Here is a 21,654-nt window from a genome sequence, read left to right as displayed (position 1 = left end):
TACTAGACTACACTAGTGATTTATTAGTTTTTAGCAAAACATTATTTTGAGATCTCCATCTGTGTTCTTTTTTGGGTTTTTAAAATGGAAACTTCCACCCAGTCATTAGCAAAAAAGGATAAATGTATGTTAGAGCACTAATGCCCTGCCCTCCCTCAACATTGAGGGGTTTATATGTAGACCATTATCATGCAGAAACTGACGTCAGGTCACAGGAGAGTAATTAAGTAAAAACATACATTTTCTGACCAAAATTTGATTGTTCCGATTTAAATATATAATGAGCACTACTGGGAAGCTGCTGAATTATATAAAATAGATGTGCACTCAGTCTTTGCTGGACTAACTTTGTGTGTGTTTGTCCGCTGATCTGGTCCAGGTGAAGGTACTCCTCCAGACACGCGGTTCATTGAGGACGGTGTGAGTGAGCTGCTGAAGACGCGACGCGTCCTGAAGTGCTCTTACCCATATGGCTTCTTCCTGCAGCAAGGCAGCACCCAGAAAGAGATATTTGAGCTCATGCAGGTAATCTAATACATATGACACGTCTTTATCTCCTCAAGAACAGGAATAACAACTTTAAAGCCCCACCAATGATCCCTAAAGACTGCTGTGTCCATTAGACCACACAGGGCTAAACTGGTTTAACAAACAATTACTGTGAGTTAATTCTTGTGGTAATCTGACCATCAGGTTTGTCTTTCAAAAATTTGAATTGGTGTTTTGGACTGATGATGCTAGATGATAGATCAGGGGGTCAGTAAAGTCATTCTGATCCCCTGAGGAACACGATCATCCATACAAATATTCAAAGAAATTCTGCTTGTAGTTGCTGGGATACATAGAAGTGTGATACAAATGACCTGCACATACTGACTTCTTTATTCATTTACTTTACATATATATGATTGACATTCTTAATTATAAAATCGCTAAGGAAAACCAGTGCACTTCATTTTTAACTTTTGCACAAAGACGTTAAAACATCAGAAATACAGATTGCAAGCTGCACCAATACTTTAGAATAGTAAGTTAATTATGAAATGTGGAGTGCTGAATAGAGCTGTAAGCAAAATGTCTTAAGACACAGAACATATCAAACAGTTTTTTATGTTTGTCAGATGTTTTTAAGGACAGTGTGGTGATGTTTTTTTTAGTCATACAGAGCAGAATCCGTGGTTGCTTGGGTTCAGTGCACCCACAAAGCTGCACACCAGCTGCATAAAGTTAAATCTGGACCAGCCCAGAACTATTAATGTAGACCTGACCTGTGATTAAACACACATACACAGTCACTCACTCACTTGTATTCTTGGAAAAGTATCTGTCAACTGGCATAGCACCTGTGCTTTTGCAGCTGTCGAGCTGTGTCCTCAGCCAAAATGTGCGGAGCTTCCACTTATCGAAAGTTAATAGTTTTTTCTAGCAGCAAAGCCACTGACAACATTATTGTCAAAGTCTCTGATGCCTCTAAGTTTCCCCTAAATGTCTGATCTGGCAAATTTGATATTCTCTACTGGCTATTTTTGCCTTTAAGTCATCCATTTAGGTCAGAAGCTAGCCTACATCATTGTCGGTTCAATGGTGTCCCATTTTTTGGCTGAATGTGTGGTTGAAGGTTGTTGTGTTGTAAACTGAAAAAAAAAAAAAAAATCTGTGCATCCAATTAGACTTAGGCTGATTTAGGTGTTAAAAATGTTGATTGACATTAATTAGACATGAATCAAATCAGAGCCTTGCAAAGGTATTTGAACCACCAGAAGTCTTTTTCCTGTATTTTTCAGTCATATTCAGAATAGGCTCAAGTCTCCTGTGAGATAAATAATACTCAGAATATACTTATCTTTAGTAGTTGGAGTTAAGTATGAGTTGCAAATCTCTTTTGAAATTTGAGTTTCCAGTCTCTGAGCTAATGGAAGTTAACTTGTTTTCTTGTTTTTCTTCCCAGACGGACCTGGAGATGGTTGTGGAGGATCTGGCTCAGAAGGTCAACCGGCCGTACCTGAGGACACCCTGCCACAAGATAATCAGCGCAGCCCGTTTGGTGCAGCAGAAGAGGCAAGAATTCTTGGCATCCGTGGCTCGTGGCGTCGCGCCTAATGATTCTCCTGAGCCTCCACGCAGGAAGTATGTACAAACATACTCACAGCACAATGATTTGTTTGCTTCTTCATCCCTCATCTGGCAGGGATGAAGAAGCAAAAGTAAACATTTAAATATCTGGTCACAAACTCCACTGAAACTGATTGTTGGAGTGAAATGATCTGCTTCATTTGAGCCACTGTTAGTAAACATTTTTGTGTTTGTGTTTGGTTTAGTTACCCTGGAGGATCGTGGGACTGGGAGTACCTCGGCTTTGCCTCCCCTGAGGTAAACAGAAACTCCTCCTCTAACACCAGACAACCTCAAACACTAACTTCTTTTTTCTGCTAACTTTTTGGTTCATGCCCAGCTAATGCTATTCCCTAAACCTGTGCTTAATGACCTACATCATCTAATGCATGACTCCGGCTGCAGCTGACTGAGTTTGCTTGTGTGTGTTAAGATGGGGAGTCGTCACTCTGTACTGGGAGCAGGAGAACGAGACAGACAGTCACAGGTAATGCATCGTAGTTCCTGGCATTTAGTGCATATGCATGGGCTGAATTCTGTTTTCAGTGTTTAAGACTGTGAACCTGCTTGGTAGAAAATATACTTACAACTAGGGCTGTATCAAAAAGATCCAAGTTTTGTTAATAATGTTGACATTTAAATCTAAATCAACGTTCAAATGCTGTGCAGTTGTTTTTTCATCTCTGTTTATTTTGTTTAAAGACTGTTTCTGCACAGTTACAGATAAAGGTCAGGCTACACTAATAGTGTTAGTATTACATTGGTATTATTATTATAGGATTAGATTCCAGTGATTGTTTCTGACTGTGATCCACTAATTTCCAATAACTCCAGTGTGTTATTGAAAAAAGATAAGTATAATCATTTCCAGAATTCACAACATCTTATAACTAACTAAATATTCTGCTTCAATCCATATTTGTTTGTGTTTAGCCTTTGGTATCTGTTGTCAAAAATATGACGACCGACATTCAAAGCTTCATTTAGAAACTTAAATAGAAGCTTCAAGTGTAAAAAAAAAATGACATTTGGTACAGCCCTACTTACAACACAGCTTTTAGAGTTGGTTTTGTAATAACTCAGCCTGAATCGCTCTTTGCAGGATTATGCTGACATCCAGTACCGTCGCAGACACAGGCCACGGCGCAGAGGAGACATGCTGAGTCTGCACAGCCTTAGAAGCAGCAGCAACACGCCCGAGACCAGCAGGAGGAGCGACAACACAGGTCTGACAGATGTTTATGTAAAGCCCTTAATTACAGAAAAAGGTTATCCAAAAGGCAAAAGGGTTTATACAGTTTATAAATGAACTTAATTGTGCTCTGTATGTGCACTGTTTCCATTTGAGTATCACATACAACAGAACAGATTTTTTTACAGCAGTTTATTGGCACAAACTCTGGATCCTAATCCAGCTCCATTCTCTGTCTCCATCAATAAATTTTGACTTGTCACTACACCAGACAGCCAGCAAATGGGATTTTAAGTTATTGCTGCATGAATCTGGTCTGGTCGAAGCACTCAGAAGTGTTTGGTCACTGGGATCAATTTACAATCAAGCCACACAAAGCAGAATGTGGAGAGATTATGGTTGATCATGCTCATGTCTTTCGCTCATGTCCCTTTATTCAGACTTCCTGGAAGTAAGTGATAAAAAACATCTCAAAATCCTGAGTTTTAGTATCAGTACAACTTTCACATCTCTTTATCTTGGACATATCTATGACAAACTGAGTAAAGACAATACTTCTAAAGATCTTGCTTGCACTAAGCAAAAAGGCCAGTACAAAACATCGGCTTCAGAAAAACAGCCCAACTGCAGGCCTCTCTGTCATAAACATTTACATCTTCTAGAACAGATGACCTGTTCTATATGACTTCTAAAAGAACTTGCAGAAAAATGGTATTCTCTTATGCATCTCTAGAAGGTCCTTAGTGATTGTTTACCTCAGAAAATGTTTACAGTCCCTCAAAACTGAAATAAATTGTGGAACATAAGTCAGTGGTGAAATTTATGGTGATTGAAGAGGAAGAGGAGACACCAAGACACATTTTACAGGACAGAGAAAAGCCACTGGACATGATGAGTGATGTGCAACTTGTTAGAGAGTATAGGTTTGACTTTAGCACCAGCAACCTTGTAGCTAGCTAGCCAAACGTTAACATAACTCTGTTTCTTTCATTAACATTAGCTTTTATTGAAACTCACCAGTTTTTGTTTTCTTCTTTCTTGCTGTCACGGTTATATTTTCATATTTCTTCTTGACCTCATCTACAGCTCATTTCATAGCATATTTCTCACATTGATTTTGTCAGTTCCGACATCTTCTTGTGTGTATTTGTTATGGTTGGGTTACATTTGGTGTATGTGCTTTTGCTTTCCATATTTTTCAAGAACAGTATTCTCATCTTCTGTCCAGTTAGGCTTTCTTTTTCTTTTCTTTTTGTTATTTGTTTTAGAGACACTAGATAACACGGGGTAAGTGTGTTTGCTAAGCTAGATAACAATTCAGAATAATGTTGTCCAGTAACATTAAATAATGATGTGAGTGGAGCGTAACCATGGTAACTGGAGAGCACATGTGCTGTGTAACGACAGAAACTGCCATGAAAACCTTAGTGTAACCGCTTATGCACAGACACAACTTGAGAGGCTTTATGCACCATTCCTAAATAAACCCCTCAGCTTAGAGAAATTCGCTTAAAGGACAAACTTAAGTTTGTTTTATGTGACTGTGATAAAAAGAAAAAAAGTTATACAAAGCAGTTCTTTTTTTAATGTGACATTTTGTGTTCCAGATGCTCCGGAGAGAAGCGAGGGACGCAGAAGAGCGCTAGGCTCGCTGGATGAAGATGACCCGAACATCCTGCTGGCCATTCAGCTGTCCCTTCAGGAGTCCCGCAGAGAGCGGGGTCTGGAGGGAGGTCTGGAGCGAGGGATGGAGGGCCGGGTGGAGCTGGACCGAGGACTGGACCGAGGACAGGAGAGGAGGCCGGGTACCGCGGGTGACCTGGGTGATGTCGCTTTGCACTCTCTCAACACAGATGGTCCTTCGGGAGCCAGGGGCTCCTCCTTCCCCACTTCTCTCCTGGATCCTCCGCGCCCCCCTAACAGGACAGACTCCACCTCCCAGCCTCCCGTGTCGAGCTCCATCCCCCTGCCTCCCCCGCCTCCCTCTCTCAGCGCAGAGCTGCTGGAGCTGGGAGACAGCCTTATGAAACTGGGGAACATCACCACTCCTTATGACCTAGACACACACACACAGGAGCAGCTGTGCTCTCACCACACATACACCCACAGCTCACTCACCGCTCCCTACACCATTGACCCTGCGTACGGCGACTGCAGCCATAGACCAGACCAGAACGCACTGAGCACTCCGTACGTGCTCGATCATATCACCATCACAGATCCTCGCTATGACAGCAAAGAGCAGACTTACTGCCACTCTGCTGCTTACCTGGCTGAGGCTGAGCACACGGCCTCCTGTGCACTTGAACGCACCCAGAACCCACATCCCAGTTCATATACCCGGGAACACGCCGCCACGTATGACAGCAACCCAAAACCCGACAGCTCTTACACCCCCTGCCCAGAACACAGTAGCTCTTACACTCAGGAGCGTCCCACCACCTACGCTCTCGAACGCCCACCCAAATCAGACCCCCAGCCTCCCACCCAGTTGTGCCTCCCGTCTCCAGAGCTTGAGCCGGAGCTGCTGCTCTCGCCGGTTATCCCCCCAGGCGGCCCATTCACCCCCAGCGACCCTCAGAGTCTGGAGCCCCTGGACCCCACAGCCAGTGCCCAGCTGCTGGACAACATCATGGCCTGGTTCAACAACAACATCAACCCCCAGAACAACCCACAGAGCCTCGCCCTCATCCCCTCCCCGCCCACCACAGAGACCGACTCCTCCCCCGACACACACACTGAGACTGAGTCCGAGAGCCAGACCTCCAGGGACGCCACTCCTGCACCCATCTGGCAGCAGCCCCTGGAGGGCGAGCCAGAGGTGGAGAGAGGGTCGGCGAGCCCCCGGCGTCTCGGCGCAGAGGGCCCGAAGACGTCGAGGCCCAGCACGCTGGACCTGGAGAACAGAGAGGCTGGCAAGGAGGGTGTGGACGCAGGGTGTGTGGCTGACCTGTCGCTGGACGAAGTGCACACACACCCGTGTTCACACTCCCAATGTGGAAACAGTCCTGCACACACTGCCCCGCCCACGGAGACAGACTTAGACCTCATCCTTCAGTTAGAGGGGGACCAATCACCTGAGGAGTGGGAGGAGCAAGTACACCTAGTGTGATGGTGACTGAACGGCGAGGAGAGAGAAGGTTAAACCAAGTTGACAGAGAGATGGAAGAGAAATGAGTAAAGAAGAAATAAGAATGAAGCACGGATGGAAAAAGATAACGGTGATGCCTCAATGGAAGCTGAAGGTCTGTGGGAGTTGAGTGTTTACTGTGTGTATTATACTGTATCTAGAGAGGACATAACGCCCTGCGGACTTTGTCCAGTAAAGATGATGTCATACGCAGTTCTTTTTTTATTTTTAAGTGCTTTTGTCTGCTCTGAAAAACAGACAAATTATTCTTTGAAACAAATGAGTGTTTAAAACAGAGTACATCAATGGAAAGCTACTGATATCATAACACATAAAATGCTGCACATGTTTTTTTTGATTTTCTTATTTTTATTTATTCCTCCTGTGTTTGTCGTCTCAGTTTGTCCATGGTGAAAGTTTTGGTGCTGAAATCCAGACTTGCCTCGTATAAACCCACCACACTTTATCAACACATTGACCCAACCACGAGCCTGTTCACAGCTCCGAGAGCCAAATATGATGATCAGCTGTAACCTTGGAGCTTGTTTAGCGTACTGTACAATCAGAGGGCCTAATTCTGGTTTTTGGACCTTCATGCACACAGTGCCTGCTTTGTTAGAGAGCCCAACGCACTACTGATCTTTCCTTTGATAGGCTGCATAGAGATGATACACCTGTCTGCTCGTTCTGGATTTTATGATGGTAATAATTCTTTTGTCATAGTCCACACAAAAGAATAATTTTATCCCTCGGCACAGGGAGGTCAGAGGTCAGTCTCAGCTACAGAGCAGCTCCCTTAAGAGTCAGTAGGAACTCAGCATGGGTGAATTGAATCCTCTGTATTTCCTGCTCATTTCACCACCCTGCCACCCATTCCAGATAATTCTGTCCTAATCAGAGATGAGCTTTCATCCATATTACTGTATTTTACAGTTGCTTTGGTCCAGTTTTCACAACTGTTCTAATGTGTAAAAAGTTTAAAACAAAATGCTATCCCAATAACTTTGGCCTCAAAATTAATCTTTATCAAGTAAGCAGGGGTGGGAATTACCAGAATTCCCATGATATGATACTATCACGATGCATAAGTCATGATGCAATATTATGGATGTTTTAAATGCGATATACGATATGCTGAGTATTGCGATTAGAGATGCACTGATTTGTGCGTGATAATAACAGGCACAGAATCGCATATGTGACGCTGACTGGCCGGTCACCGGTCAGGGCCGATCATGCTGAAAACTGGCCGGTTCCGTTCTCTGGCTGGTCGATCGGTGCATCCCTAATTGCAATAACATATATTGTGATTTATTACCTCTTTTCAACTGCAAATTATGTCCCCAACAAAAACATTTGTCAGAATAGTTTTTTCTAGTGAAATTACGTTTATAGTCTGTTCGTGTTACTTCAGTCATTTTTATAGAAACGATCATGACCACTGCTCATCTGAAAAGAAAAAACAAAAAACTCTGCAACGTCAGGTTGAGCAATTGATTTGATTATTTCAGTACTAAAAAGTTTTATTGATATACACATAAAAATTGATATGCACATAAAATGGTGACTTTTCATAAAACAGTTAAAACTAAACCCACTGATGTAAGATGTTACTGTAAATATGGATAAAGAAGTCTAGAGTCTGACTTCACATGGCAGTAAATCTTAAATTCATACAAGTCAAAATAATGATTACGCTTAACTGCATCCATTTACTTTTGCACCAAAACTTCTATATTTATTTTATTTTTCTGGTAGGGACGATGTAATGTAGCGTAGTTCCAAGCCTGAAACTAATATATTGCACAGAGTTTATAGATGTTGCTAATATTCAACTCTTGTCCCTTGTTGAGCTTGTAGACAAGTATCCACAAACAATACAGATACGAAAAATAAATAACATATACTTCAAAACACCATATACCAATACACTTCAGTAATTTAGTGAAAACAGCTAAAAATGGGGACAGCTCCTAATCTTTGTTGTAAACGATTTTATATCTGGAATTAATTTGATGTTGAATGTGTTTGAGTAGACAGTCCTTTAGGGAAAAAACTAAGAACTGTTCAGATTTCAATCTGCCGCATGCCATATCATTTTAATCATCAGTTTGCTGCTGTAATACTGAAAAGTCATAAAACAGTAATCACTTTTCACACCACTGGTAACTCAACACATTGCAACACTTGGAGATCTGACTTCTTTTTTTTTGTAAGATGCTGTTCTGACACTCCTCATCAGGGTAACAATTAAAATAAGGAGAAATCTTAAAAACATAAATTCAGCAATCTGTATGCTTTGTAATGAGAATGATAACTTGTGTTAATATGACGTGTCTGTTTTCTGAGGACTGAGTTTAGTGTTTGTCTCTTTGCACATTAAAGATGTGAAAACTGAACCAAAGCAATCAGACAAAAAGATAAAACACTCAAATTTAATTTGTTTTTTTTTTAATCATATTTTTTCCACTACTGATGGTGAGTACAGTGTGCTGTCGATAGATGGGAGACGGGTTGGTTTTTTAAACTGTAATTTATCCTTTTTTTTAAATTCCTTTATTTCTTATTATAGAGATGAAATTTCTTCAAGTTGAGACCAGAGTTGTTGGGTCTGTGTGCCTTTTTGTTTCAATCGTATTTGTTTATTTGTTGGTATTTATTATTAGTGTCATTACTTTTTAAAAACATGATAAACAGAGTTGCTAATGAAAGAAAATGTAGAACACATCGCCGTACACTGGGCGTCTTAATGCACATTAGTATCATTTGTTCTTACTTTTTCTTATCCCCAGAGAAACTGTGCCCAAGTTTTGAACATTTTACTTCAGTAAAAAACTGCTTTGAAGCTACGTTAAAGAATGAATTTGTCAAATATTTATTAGAGTTTCCACTATAATTAACCACTTTATCTGAAAGTTGTTCAAATGTATTTGGCCTTTGATTTTTGATCTTGAATCTGGGTTGTTATTCAGCCTTTATCTTAAAACTTTATTGTCCAACTGTAATGTTTACAAGAGATTTAAACACTGCCTGTTGTGTTGAGATACGATTTGGTGCTTTGGAGGCTGAAATGACAATAATGGAGTGTTTTAATCAAAAAAGATATCCTGTCTAAGAACAAGTTATGATTTTGTTGAATGAAATTTTCTCCCTCTACTTTACAAACAGAATGTGATATGCAATCAAAAATGCATACCTTATATTTGATTAAGTTTTAAGCTTGTTTAAAGTGTGAGGTGCTCCACTAAAGTGACTTAAAAGCCCTAAAATATCACCTTTTCCTCTCCTTATTATTGAACATTAAACTGTGAAGGTGTTGGACAGTTTTTAGGGGCTGGCGAGGACATTTCATAACTCCTGCTGAGATGTGAGGGCTGCCTGTGACACTCAGAACATCTCAGACATAGTTTCCTGAGGAACGGCTTGTTTAACACGACTGCACACATTGATTTTAGGTTGCAACACAGTGGAAGCACTGAGTCCGGGGTCTTTTAATTTGCACAAGCATCCTGTTAATGTGTTAAACTAATCCAGTGCTGTCAGACAAGATGTGGAGGACTGATGAGTGAGGCTTTTAATATTATTATTATTTTCTTTTTTGTTTTCTTGATTTAGAATTGGATTTATTGGTGTCAAGGGAATGGTCCTGTGCCATTCTGTACTCCATATACAGTGTTTATATATTAACAATCCCTCAACCAACCACTTCAGAGTTTAAAAGAAATGAAATTGCACTCTCATAAATTATACTTGATACATTCCCAGTCGGTCCATAAGAGAGGTTTGATGTGTGGCCAAAACTGTAAATGAAAGTGTCAGTGCAAAGTTTACTCTCAATAAAAAGAGCTGAAAGTGTGTCGCTATGAGATTTTTTTTTTTAAGTGCTCTGTGACAGTGATTTCCAAAGGCAGTTCAATAAAAAAGTAACATCAACCAAACAATACCGCAGTGGTAAAAATACTCAATTAAACAAGTCTCTAGCAACATCTACTGGCAGCCAGCAGAAATTACAACTACACAAACTAATGTTTTTTCCAACTTTATGCCACTTTAAAGCAAATTCTGCTTATGTTTCATCATATATATCATCATATAAATATAAATATATCAGGCTCTTAAATGTGTTTTTCTTTTAGTTAAAATATACATATATATATATATATATATTTTTTTTTTTTTTCAAATCTGCATAAAGCTTGAATAGAGTGTTAAAAATGGTGATACTAAATTAAATTAAAATTAAAGTCGAGACCATATACTTTGTATTAAAGGTTAAATTATATACAATAACTATATAAACGGTTATGTACAGTATGGTTTATAACTTGACCCTGCTAAGTGTATATAATATACTAAACTGTTCGTTATTCCACCGGTAGGCGGCGCTGTTGTCATTGGCAACGACTCCTCTTTTTTCCGGTCGCTCATTTAATGACGTCGTCTCTTCGCGACAGAAACGTTAAGTGTACAACAGCGGCCTGTGTTTTCACTTGCGCGCTGTAATTTTTCTCTTCGGTGGAGGATTTGTCTCTACAATCCGTCACCATCATGAAACTTGTCAGGTGGGTGGTCGTGAAAAGTCCCTGTTTATTGCGTGCTGTGATGTAAAATAATCAAAATAAAGCGATGTTGATGGATGGAATTAGATGTAAATGGAGAGACCGTAATCAGGCGGGAAGCGGTGAATGAAATGAATGGAGCCTGTTGGGTGCTACAGTGACCGGGCGCCGGGGTCTGAAATAACCCGACCGATAAATGCATATCGTGTTATTATTAATTGTTCAGCAGTGCATTTAGCTGTAAAATCTCGCGGATATTATAGCCGCAATGTTTGCTAACTAGCTTTATCAACAGCATTGACATCAGTGTTAGCTTCCCCACAGGCCCTGTCTGTGTTTCACTATTCTCTGCAAAGTTTAATAAACGATAGCATTTAGCCACATGATCAAAAAAAAAAAAAAATAGCCGTAGTCAGTAATATTTTATTTATGTAGTATTTCTTTCCAAATCAAATCTACAGGGTTTTGCAGTGTTGAGCTCCCTTCTGAGTGCTTTTGTTTTGGTGTCGATAGCTGCACAGGTTGTAGCTAACATTAGCTACGTAGCTAATTCCAGGCGAATCGTAGATTTTGCGATGGATTAATGGGGGAAGTAATGTTCATGTAGACTTAAGGAAGTTTGGCCTCAAAGATTAATGTGTTTACACTGTAAATTTGTTTGATACATTTAGGTTTTTGATGAAACTGAGCCATGAGACGGTTACCATTGAACTGAAGAATGGAACCCAAGTCCATGGTACCATCACAGGTAAGAGCCAGCCGGTGCTTTGTTGATAAAATGGACTAGAATTTCCTCTATAAACTGCAGTGTAGTATAAAAATGTCAAGCTAAGTTTTTTTTGCACACATAGGTAATAGTAAACATGAACTCAGTAAGTTTATTAGGTTCAGCTAGTTAAAGTTAATGCAGCTTTATGCAACAGTGTTATATTGTGTTGACCCCTTTTGTTGTTGCCGTCTTTATGCTCTACTTGCATATTATGATGGTTTGTTGTAAATCTGATTTTCTGTAACCAAATAACTTTAAAGCTACAATAAGTTGCTTCCCACTTTGGAGCTAACTCCTCCACCATGGAGCCAGTTACTTTTCCCTTCAGCCATGTTTGTTGTTGCTGTGTGTAGCGGGGTGACATCATTCTGTCAAGGAGTTGTAATATGGCCATTATCACTACATTTTAATTTTTTTTTTATTGTAAGAAAAGAAAAAAAACGTAATGATATATGGGTCAGTGATACAGTATGACCGACCCCTAATAGAGTTTCAATTGGTTGAAACTCTGCACTATCCTCTCCTACTCATTGTGATCACTTCTGGTATATTTTTATACAGCTGAACTCTGAACAGTAATTTGATTACAGATCATTAGTGCCATCTTGAAACTACACAACTTGTGCATAGACATCCTTCGGTTCATTATTTAATAATTAGAATTAATGTTGCCTTGTTGTGTTAAGTTTCAGGTTTTTCATTGCTGTTTTCTTTCTTTTTTCATTTAGGTGTTGATGTGAGCATGAACACCCACCTGAAGGCGGTGAAAATGACCCTGAAAAACAGGGAGCCCACTCAGCTGGAATCGCTGAGTATCCGTGGCAACAACATCCGCTACTTCATCCTTCCCGACAGCCTCCCACTGGACACCTTGCTGGTTGACATTGAGCCAAAGATCAAGTCCAAGAAGAGGGAAGCAGGTGAGAAATTTGGAAACACCATCAAGGGGTTCATTAGGGAGAGAGAAACAGAATGCAGCACAATAATCACATGTGGCTTCCTCTTTTTGGGTTGGAAAGTAGCTGATATATTGTGCCAGGCCAGTTCGGCATTTTAGTAAAGGCCAACTTAACTTTGGTGAACTGTGCATGGTGAAGCATTAACCTGTTGCTAGGTCTTAAACTGTTACTTATCAGCACATTCTTTTGCTGTCCAATCACCATCCAATCATCCAGTTAGCAGCATTTTATGTGATACCAGTTACATTATCAATTCTGCTTATCAGTCCGATCCTTTATTAATTCCCTTATTGATCCCAGATAATTTTTCAGTGTGGAAGTGTCGGTCTACACATGGTTTCAGCTTCAACATGAGTGTTTTATTTCTGAGTCTGAAAACAGTGTAGGAACAGGGTAGAGAATAGGCTGATGTCCCTGCGTGGCATTAACGCTATTATAACGTCAGCAGTGTGATTGGGAAGCAGTGGCACATCAATACAGGACATTCCTGGAAGTTAAAACCATGTTGCACATAAAGATGTTTCAACATGATGTGGTGTTTCTAGACTTAGTTGAAATTATAAATTTACAGACATTACAATCAGCACTAGCAGCATCTTTCTTTGTGAAATTCAGCCACACTTTGGACTGTTTCTCTTTCTCCCCACAATGACTCCTCCTTGTTGCATCGTTGCTGCACGAGATTTGTCATTGTTTTGTGATGCACGATTGTAGGAAAAAATATGCTGGCATTGATAAACTCAGAGGCATACGATACAGATGGATCAGACAATTTGCAACAGTTCTCTATTCCCATTCCTGATGCTGACTGAAACAGTGCTCCTCCTCTACTATTCTCAGGCTTTGACAAACATCACTGTCCTGTTAGCAAATGTTGTGTGTTGTTTTTTGTCCCTCCCCCATTAGGACACATAAGTTGTGAAATTCTGTACTTTTGGTACAACAATCTTCCATTTTTAATTTAGTTAGAATTTACCATTGGAATCTTTTTACCTGTACGACTACACAAAACACTCATTTCGATCAAGTTGCAGTTTTAACATTGAAATTGTGACAGCGCATTAGGGTTGGGCAATATGTTAAAATTTTCCAACCGACCATCGTCAGCCCATCCATCTGTGATCAGTCTTTGTTAGTGTGTCAACTCTTCCAACAATCAGTTTGGTCAAATTAAATCCTTAGTTCCCCGCATACAGAGTCCAAAGAGTCCTCACTCAGCTCAGTGCACTCACGTTTTGCACTACAATGGTGGATGAGAGCGTGCTGTGGAGCAGCAACTGACTTTGCAGACCATTACATTAACAAAATAAAACAACAAATATCGTCCCAAGAATCAGCCAAAAAAACAACAAAAGCCAAATCCTACACCCCATTACAGGTGGAGGATAGTTATCAGTCACAAGTTGATCTGGATTTATTGTCAATACAAGACAGGTGGTTATTTAACTCATCTGCAGAGTAAAATGAGAACATGTTTGGGTAAATGGAATATTATTCTCACTAGTAACACTAACATTTAGTGTGCAATTGATTACCTTTTGTTGGTGACACGCTTCCACAAAGTCTAATGTAGCACTTATGGTGAAATACTTAAGATGAAAATTAATAATATTAAAAAAAAAAATTAAGTAAATAAACTACTATGTAAAATAAAGTAAACGTAATAAGTGGAGTTGGACTAGTACAGGTTCGACTAAGGAGCTGGGTGAAAATTAATGAAACACACAGAACTAGATTTACCGGTTGTGCTGAAAATTTAAACAAAAATTCACTTGAGGTAATTCAAGGCAAAAATCCAAACAACATGAATGAATGAATGAATAAATAATAAGTAAGGTCTTTCAAATCAACAGTATAGTATCACACTCTAAACATGTTAATGACTTTAAGTACTACTAGCGGTTCAAGCAGGTCAGTTAACCATTCAAGTCAGCTAATCTAGTTAGCTTATCAGTTCATTCATACAATCCTATCTGCTCAAATCAATGAGTTGAAGTATACTAACATTTTTTATAATGCAGTCGTTCATAATTAGCACAACCACAATCAAACATTCGGTTAAAACACTTCAGTGATCTTTGGTATTGCATCTTTAAAGTGACATTAGTGCCTCATTAAACTTGATGGTTTTGAAATTGTAGGGAAAAAATGTTGGTTATGACACTGTTCATACACAGTCTGGTTGTAAAGTGAAAAAGAGTCTGTGTAAATTGGCAAAGTACACAGTCCTATGACACCAGAGGGTGAAGGGGCCTAGGGGAGCCAGGCTTGAGGCCTGCATACAGATTAGTGCACTGTGTCAATACTTGCTCTTTAAGCTCCCATTCCAGTTTATTGCTTCAGCAATAGAGCCTAGTTGTCTGTCAGGAGCAAGCCTGCGTCATTCCTGCCGAGCAGCACATCTTGAGTTGAGGCAGCACGGACACTTCCTTTGATGGTTAAGATTTGGTCCAGTTTCCAGTCGATATGATTTAAAAAGGAGTTCACCGAAATGTCGGCATCCTGCTCCCACAGGTGGCTTGGTGTGGAACGTACGGAGACGGAGCTTGGCTTCACAAAGAGAGGGGGTGGGGTCAAAGGGGGGCTTTCTAATGGTTCAAGTGTATTGATGGATAGGTGAAGCGACCAGTGATAGTGACAGCATGGATATTGGGTTTTTAATTGTTTTTTGTTTTTTTTAGATTTAATAAAGACATTAGTAAATCTTTCATGTGGGATATGGAATGGTTTCAAACTAGTTGTCTTGTGCTGCATTTACTTACCACATCTTGTTAATGACTGATTTGCTGTTAATGGCATGTACCATTTTAACAAGGGCATCATATATGACGCCAGTGTTAACACTGACGTAGGTTGTCTAGGATACGTTAAGTCAGGTTTTGGTAAAAGTCACACAAATGCAGCAGTGTTGAAATTCACTCTGTGGGGAAAATTCTGCCTTTTTATTATTAGAATTAACACACTGATTTGTATTTTGACTGCTTGTCTCGTGCAAATTATGTCCTCGCCTTCACACCTTCAGTATCAGTAAACTTGTAGAAGATGACCTGATACTCACAACTATATTTTGATACTCAACATGTTAGTAATATTTTGACAAATGTTGCCGACTCACTTGTCTTTGTCTTCTCAGTGGCTGGACGGGGACGAGGCAGAGGACGAGGGCGTGGCAGAGGAAGGGGACGAGGCCGGGGCGGTCCGAGAAGATGATCACCAGGCCGTACATTTGCTGACCACCACCCCACTGTTTGTACAGGATTTTCTTTTTTTTTTTTTCTCAGAGGAAACATTTTGTGAATTTCCATGTGTTTTTGTTCAAAGTTTTGTTTTTCCTTATTTTGTACATTAAAATCCTTATGAAGAGGATAAACTCGACTCTGTGCATTATTGCAGCCTTAATAGGTTTTTCTTGTCACTCACTTTCTCTTAACATTCTTTTCATTACATTTCTCAATAAAGTGATGTTATGCTAATTAGAAAGAAATAAAACTGAAATAAACTGAAGCTGAATATCATGAATTTTCTCATAATGCACAGTAGCTCTCCAAAAATGAAATGATACAAACAAAAGGCAACAAAACCTGTCATACCTTAGTTGGCTTCAACTTGTACACTGTTGCTCGCCCAAGTAGCAACTGCGATGCCACTTGTCAGAGTGGTAATTAAAGATATTCAAGATATCTACATCTATTTTATGTATATAAATAAATCTAAATCGGATCAATATTTGGTTTGACTGCCCTTTGCCTTCAAAACAGCATCAGTTCTTCCAGGTACACTTGCACAAAGTCAGGGATTTTGTAGGATCATAGTCAGGTGTTTGATCAACCAGTTATACCAAACAAGTGCTAACGATCATCAGTTTTATATGTAGGTTGAAACACAGTCATTGATTGAAACAAACAGCTGTGTAGGAGGCTTAAAACGGGGTGAGGAGCAGCCAAACTCTGCTACCAAGGTGAGGCTGTGGAAGACAGTTTCATGTCACAGGTCAGACACCATGACAAGACTGAGCACAGCAACAACTGCATCAGCAAGGTCTCTCCCAGGCAAAGATTTCAAAGAAACCTGGGATTTCAAGATGTGCTGTTCAAGCTCTTTTGAAGAAGCACAAAGTAGACGCAGCGGTCAGCCAAGGAAAGGCAGATGAAAGGCACTAAATCAAAATCAAAAAAAGATGTCTAGCAACGCCATCAGCTCAAAACTAGCAGAAACCAGTGGGGCTCAGGTACACCCATCTACTGTCCAGAGAAGTCTGGCCAGAAGTTGTCTTCATGGAAGAATTACAGCCAAAAAGCCAAACCTCCGACATGGAAACAAGGCCAAGTGACTCAGCTATGCATGAAAACAGAGGAACTGGGGTGCAGAAAAATGGAAGCAGATGCTCTGGACTGACTGACAATAAAGAGTGTCTGCAGGCAACAGTGAAGCATGGTGGAGGTTCCTTGCAAGTTTGGGCCTGCATTTCTGCAAAGGAGGCTGGAGAATTAGTCATGATTAGTGGTGTCCTCAGTGTTGAGAAATACAGGCAGCTACTTATCCATCATGCATTAGTGGATCAGTGAGGCCTCTGATTGGCCCCAAATTTATCCTGCAGCAGGACAATGACCCCACACATACAGCTAGTGTCATTAGGAACTATCTTCAGTGTAAAGAAGAACAATGATCTCAACATCATTGAAACTGTCTGGGATTACATGAAGAGATATCCACAGAAAATCTGTGGTTGGTTCTCCAAGATGTTTGGAACAACCTGCCTGCTGAGTTCCTTCAAAAACTGTGTGCAAATGTAACCAGAAGAATTGATGCTGTTTTGAAGACAAAGGGTGGTCACAATACCACAATACTGATTTGATTTAGATTTTTTTTTTTTAATGTTTTCTCAGTTTGCATTTTGTAAATTGATAAAAATAAACAATTACATTTTACATTTTTTAAAGCATTCTTGCTTCACAGCATTTCTTCATACCTGCCTAAAATTTATGCGGTGTGTATTTGTATGTATGTGTGTGTAACATTTTGAATATCCAAAAACATTTTTACAGATCAATCAATCGGTCCTGCCTAAAAAGGAACCCTACATTCGATAAACTCTCGCGAGATCTGTATGTGTTGTTTCTTAATTGCACACGTTATATAAACTAATTATATTAATTGCTAATTGTGTGACAGCTGTGGTCGGGGTCAAGATCAGGTTCGAGTTACTGATTTAAAAAAAAAACACATTTGTGATGAGTGGGTTAGTGACCACTCGCGGGTCTGGGGTTCCCTTCTAGACACGACGTGGGCGGGGCTTAATTGCTCTGCCTCACGCAATGTCAGATTCGTCACGTGACAGATCTATAGTCTAGACGTGGTAGCAGTAGAGGCAGGTGCAAGGAAGAGTATCACTACATACACCGGGGTTTTAGCAGCGCTCTTATGTCTCGTTCAGCCGGCAGGAGTCCACGAAGAAGAAACATCCAAAGATGTCTAAGGTTGCAAACGGTTGCTTCACGTACTTCGCTTTTGGAAGCAACTTGTTGAAGGAAAGACTGCAACTGGCAAATCCCTCGGCGATTTTTTGCACCACCGGTCGACTGAAGGTAACGCTAGCTTACGAGTTTATAGGATAAAAACGGCGTTATTTTGTACGTTTCCAAATGAAGAACGTCGCGTGCGAGCCATGTGACAATGACCAAACACCCAAGAGGTGTCGAGCTTCTTCTGTATATCGTCTATCCTGAACTGATGACGTAAATAACCAGTGGACGTAAAAATGACACAGAAGTGACACAGAGCTATTAACTAGTCATTGACTGTGTTAATAAACATGGGCGACGACGTATAAGCGCTTAATAGTCGAGACCGTGACAGTCATTCACCTGGTGTGTGTGTCTTTGTTTCCCAGTAGATTAACAGGGGCTTGTTTGCGTTTGTCCCACGTACTGAAGCCGAGTCCTCAGCAGCAGCTGTGGTTTCCAACCTCTGGCCCTCCAGCTGAGGCGGCTTTCTCATTATACCCATCACTGTGAGCTGTGTCCCAAGCATAGGCGCCATCTGTCCATATTGGCATCCCTGTCTCAATAAATATATGCAAAATCGACAAAGACTAAAACTACAGATTTTTCCAGTATATTTTTTTTATTTTATTTTAGCTAGTTTTCATAAGTTTTAATTTGATCATTTTATTGGCTAGTTCTAACTTTTATTTCGGGTAACTAAAATGTTTTTTCACACCTAGTTTTAGTTTTTAGATAAGTTTCAGTTAACTATAATAACCTTGGTACAATGACCTGATAATGTGTTTTGCGGTGTTCCACTATGGAAAATAAGTGACTTGGCAACCTTGTCCATCATGTTTTCATACTGATCCACCTATATGACAAAAGAACCAGCTGCAGCGACAGGCCTTGGGTGTGCTGGGTGTGTGTGTGTGTGTGTGTGTGTGTGTGTGTGCTGTGATGAACAACAGCAAACATGTTGAACACACAAACATAACCTCTCTTCTATATGTCACAGTGAAAGAAAAGCCATTTTGTTTAAAATGCACAGTGCCTCTTCACTGTTCACAGCCTTTTGTCCTGTTACTCCCTACCCCATCACCACCCCCATTTTTGTGTGTGTGTGTGTGTGTGTGTGTAGGACTATAAGTTGAACTTTGGCCTGTGGGAGGAACATGCAGAGAACACTTGGCATGGTGGAGTGGCCACCATCGAGTCCCATCCAGGGGCAGAGGTCTGGGGCGTGATCTGGACTTTGAGCAACGACAACCTCTCGAGCCTAGACAAGTGAGACCCATAAACACACATAGTTCAATTTGTCGTTTTAACAAACGCCGTGTGAACACTGTGTTCTTGTTTCTGTTTCCTCAGCCAGGAAGGGGTGAGCCAGGGAATATACTCTCCTCTGGAGGTGTCAGTGGAGACAGATAAAGGACAGATGCTCTGCAGGACGTATCAGATGAACAATTTCCACGCCTGTCTTCCGTCTCCTCAGTACAAACAGGTGTTTGCATGTAAACACAAGCACTGCTGCAAAGACAACACATACTCAACTTATGCTGTAAGAGCAAGCCTTGAAATGAACTTTTTTCCTGTTTCCGTGTCTTCAGTTGTCCATCACATCCTTGTTAATGTGATAGCTCAAGAACGCTTTGACCAAATTTCTTCAAGCTTGTCCATTTGGACTCAAGGATGGTCTTATTAGATTATGGTGCTCAAAGTTAAAGGTCTCTGTGACTGCTGTCCTTCCCGTTTTCATGAACGTGACAACTAAGAAACCCCTGGAGGAGATTTCATTTCATGTGCCACAAATGTCCACTTGGACTCAAGGGTGAACTGATTAGATTTTGGGTCACTGTGACTTCACAAAGCATATTTCTGCGCATAACTCAAGAGCTCGTATGTTAATTTTGACAAAATTTCACACAAATGGCTAATAGAATGAAATGATGAGGTGAGGACATGTCATATCCAAAAGGTCAAAGGTCGACTTCACTGTGACATCATAATGTCGTGTCAAGTTTCTCACTGGAAATGATTTGCTAGAATCACACATATCAATATAGTGATAATAAATATATGTAATACCTTATTAAGTTCTTAATAACTGGAACTTGACTGGTTGGTGGAGACATATGACCATGAGAAGGTAATTCTAGTTTTCATTCTACGTAAATATAGTTTAATAACTTTGTTTCAGTAACTTTTGACTCACTCTGATATGCCACAGACTGGAGACCACAAACTGCAGTGCAAATGCAAAGCTGGTTCTGATTGGTATATGGTGGTAGAAATGTATGTACACTTAGAACATATCTCATATTAAACACTTTTTTATTTTAAACTCCATGACAGTATGTAAGTGCCTGTGTGACGTGGTGTAGACCGCGTGTCTATGCTCACATCTTTAGGCTTTGTCTTCCTCCTAACATTTAAATTTTTTTATATTCTACAACACATAAACAGAATAGTTTCATTTCTAATGATATGTTTGTAGACCCTGGGAGGACTAGACATCCTTAAATTTGAGTGCTCTGTAAGAACTTGCTATGCAAATAATCACAAATTCCTACCTCTAAGGAAGTCGCTTGTTTAATCAGCGTTTTTGAGATCAACCTGTTAATCTGGATGTGTCTCTGTCTCTCTCTATTACAAAGGTTGTGTGTCTGGGTGCAGAACAGAATGGACTTCCTGTGGAGTACCTGAAGAGTCTCGAGGCCATTAAAACCAACAACTACAGTGGCCCCTCCATCCTTGATGAAATCAGGCCAGCTATGAAGTAGAGGCTTGAAGTTCACATTCTTGACTTTGGAAAACAAACAAAATACATTCATGCATTCCAAGATCTACTGAGTAACCGAGTCATGTGGGACAAACAAGACCAGTGGAGCTTATTGAGCTATTAAGCAATTACATAACTTAACGCGTGACTTGCCGGTTGGAGCTCCAGTGAGTCAGTGTTTAGTGAAATGATGTAGAAACTTGATTTTCAATAAATATATATAGACATATATAAACACCACAGTGACTTCTGGAGCCGTTCTTGTGAGAGAATTTTACTTCCATCTCTAAAAACGACAAACAGGATACCATACCTCAACCAAAAAGCATTTTTCTTGTGGGAATTTTTAATTGAAAATATTGTGACTTGGATTCTACAACATGCTTTAAGATTAATTAATGTAACTCCTCCTTCATCCAAACCATTAAACAGATATTTATGTTTTTTTTTTTTTGGTTTGTTATTCCATATAAAATTAAATTCAACTTGATTATATGATTTGTAAAAACTTTCATCAGGGGATGAAAGAGACAGGTAAGCAAACTGAGAGGTACACAATGAATTGACAAGGGTGACTTTACCAAATATGGATAATGTTGTTCATTTCCAAGAACATAAGATCTCAATTTTTTGAAGCTTAGGTTCAAAGTTAGTTTTAACAAGCTCAT

At 40.0% G+C, this 21,654-nt stretch overlaps 3 protein-coding genes across 4 annotated transcripts in view; all 3 read left to right on the top strand.

Moving 5' to 3' along the window:
* Window positions 1–10,289, top strand: part of LOC146313017 (ankyrin repeat and IBR domain-containing protein 1-like) — a 33,089-nt gene extending 22,800 nt beyond the window's left edge. The window contains exons 16-21 of one of the 2 annotated variants that reach the window (XM_084738544.1): window positions 380–525; window positions 1,949–2,127; window positions 2,319–2,370; window positions 2,546–2,599; window positions 3,215–3,338; window positions 4,912–10,289. In XM_084738544.1, coding sequence (XP_084594670.1) covers window positions 380–525; window positions 1,949–2,127; window positions 2,319–2,370; window positions 2,546–2,599; window positions 3,215–3,338; window positions 4,912–6,416 — 2,060 coding nt within the window. In that variant the 3' untranslated portion in view covers window positions 6,417–10,289. The remainder of the gene's footprint in view (window positions 1–379; window positions 526–1,948; window positions 2,128–2,318; window positions 2,371–2,545; window positions 2,600–3,214; window positions 3,339–4,911) is intronic. The other variant, XM_084738545.1, reaches the window with a different exon arrangement.
* A 551-nt stretch (window positions 10,290–10,840) lies between these two features.
* On the top strand, window positions 10,841–16,091 carry snrpd1 (small nuclear ribonucleoprotein D1 polypeptide). Its single transcript, XM_084738904.1, has 4 exons — window positions 10,841–10,996; window positions 11,665–11,741; window positions 12,491–12,682; window positions 15,855–16,091. Exons 1-4 carry the CDS (start codon window positions 10,983–10,985, stop codon window positions 15,929–15,931), a joined length of 360 nt encoding a protein of 119 aa, XP_084595030.1. The 5' UTR covers window positions 10,841–10,982; the 3' UTR covers window positions 15,932–16,091.
* Window positions 16,092–18,093: 2,002 nt separating this feature from the next.
* ggcta (gamma-glutamylcyclotransferase a) lies at window positions 18,094–21,430 on the top strand. The gene is made up of 4 exons (XM_084738797.1): window positions 18,094–18,306; window positions 19,346–19,491; window positions 19,576–19,708; window positions 20,862–21,430. Exons 1-4 carry the CDS (start codon window positions 18,190–18,192, stop codon window positions 20,985–20,987), a joined length of 522 nt encoding a protein of 173 aa, XP_084594923.1. The 5' UTR covers window positions 18,094–18,189; the 3' UTR covers window positions 20,988–21,430.
* The last annotated feature ends 224 nt before the right edge of the window (window positions 21,431–21,654 follow it).

The sequence above is a fragment of the Lutjanus erythropterus genome, chromosome 16, assembly GCF_056507025.1.
Source record: "Lutjanus erythropterus isolate fLutEry1 chromosome 16, fLutEry1.hap2, whole genome shotgun sequence".
In the NCBI taxonomy this organism is placed as follows: domain Eukaryota; kingdom Metazoa; phylum Chordata; class Actinopteri; order Lutjaniformes; family Lutjanidae; genus Lutjanus; species Lutjanus erythropterus.
Note: the sequence above shows the minus strand (reverse complement) of the source record. Positions and strands in the feature narration are given on the sequence as shown.

Bases quoted from the DNA above. Each gene is read 5' to 3' on its own strand.
- snrpd1 (XM_084738904.1), top strand. The intron at 11,742-12,490 runs GTAAGAGCCAGC...TTTTTCATTTAG, and splicing joins AGTCCATGGTACCATCACAG to GTGTTGATGTGAGCATGAAC. The intron at 12,683-15,854 runs GTGAGAAATTTG...TTGTCTTCTCAG, and splicing joins GTCCAAGAAGAGGGAAGCAG to TGGCTGGACGGGGACGAGGC.
- ggcta (XM_084738797.1), top strand. From the start codon at position 18,190: ATGTCTAAGGTTGCAAACGGTTGCTTCACGTACTTCGCTTTTGGAAGC. The intron at 18,307-19,345 runs GTAACGCTAGCT...GTGTGTGTGTAG, and splicing joins GCACCACCGGTCGACTGAAG to GACTATAAGTTGAACTTTGG. The intron at 19,492-19,575 runs GTGAGACCCATA...CTGTTTCCTCAG, and splicing joins AACCTCTCGAGCCTAGACAA to CCAGGAAGGGGTGAGCCAGG.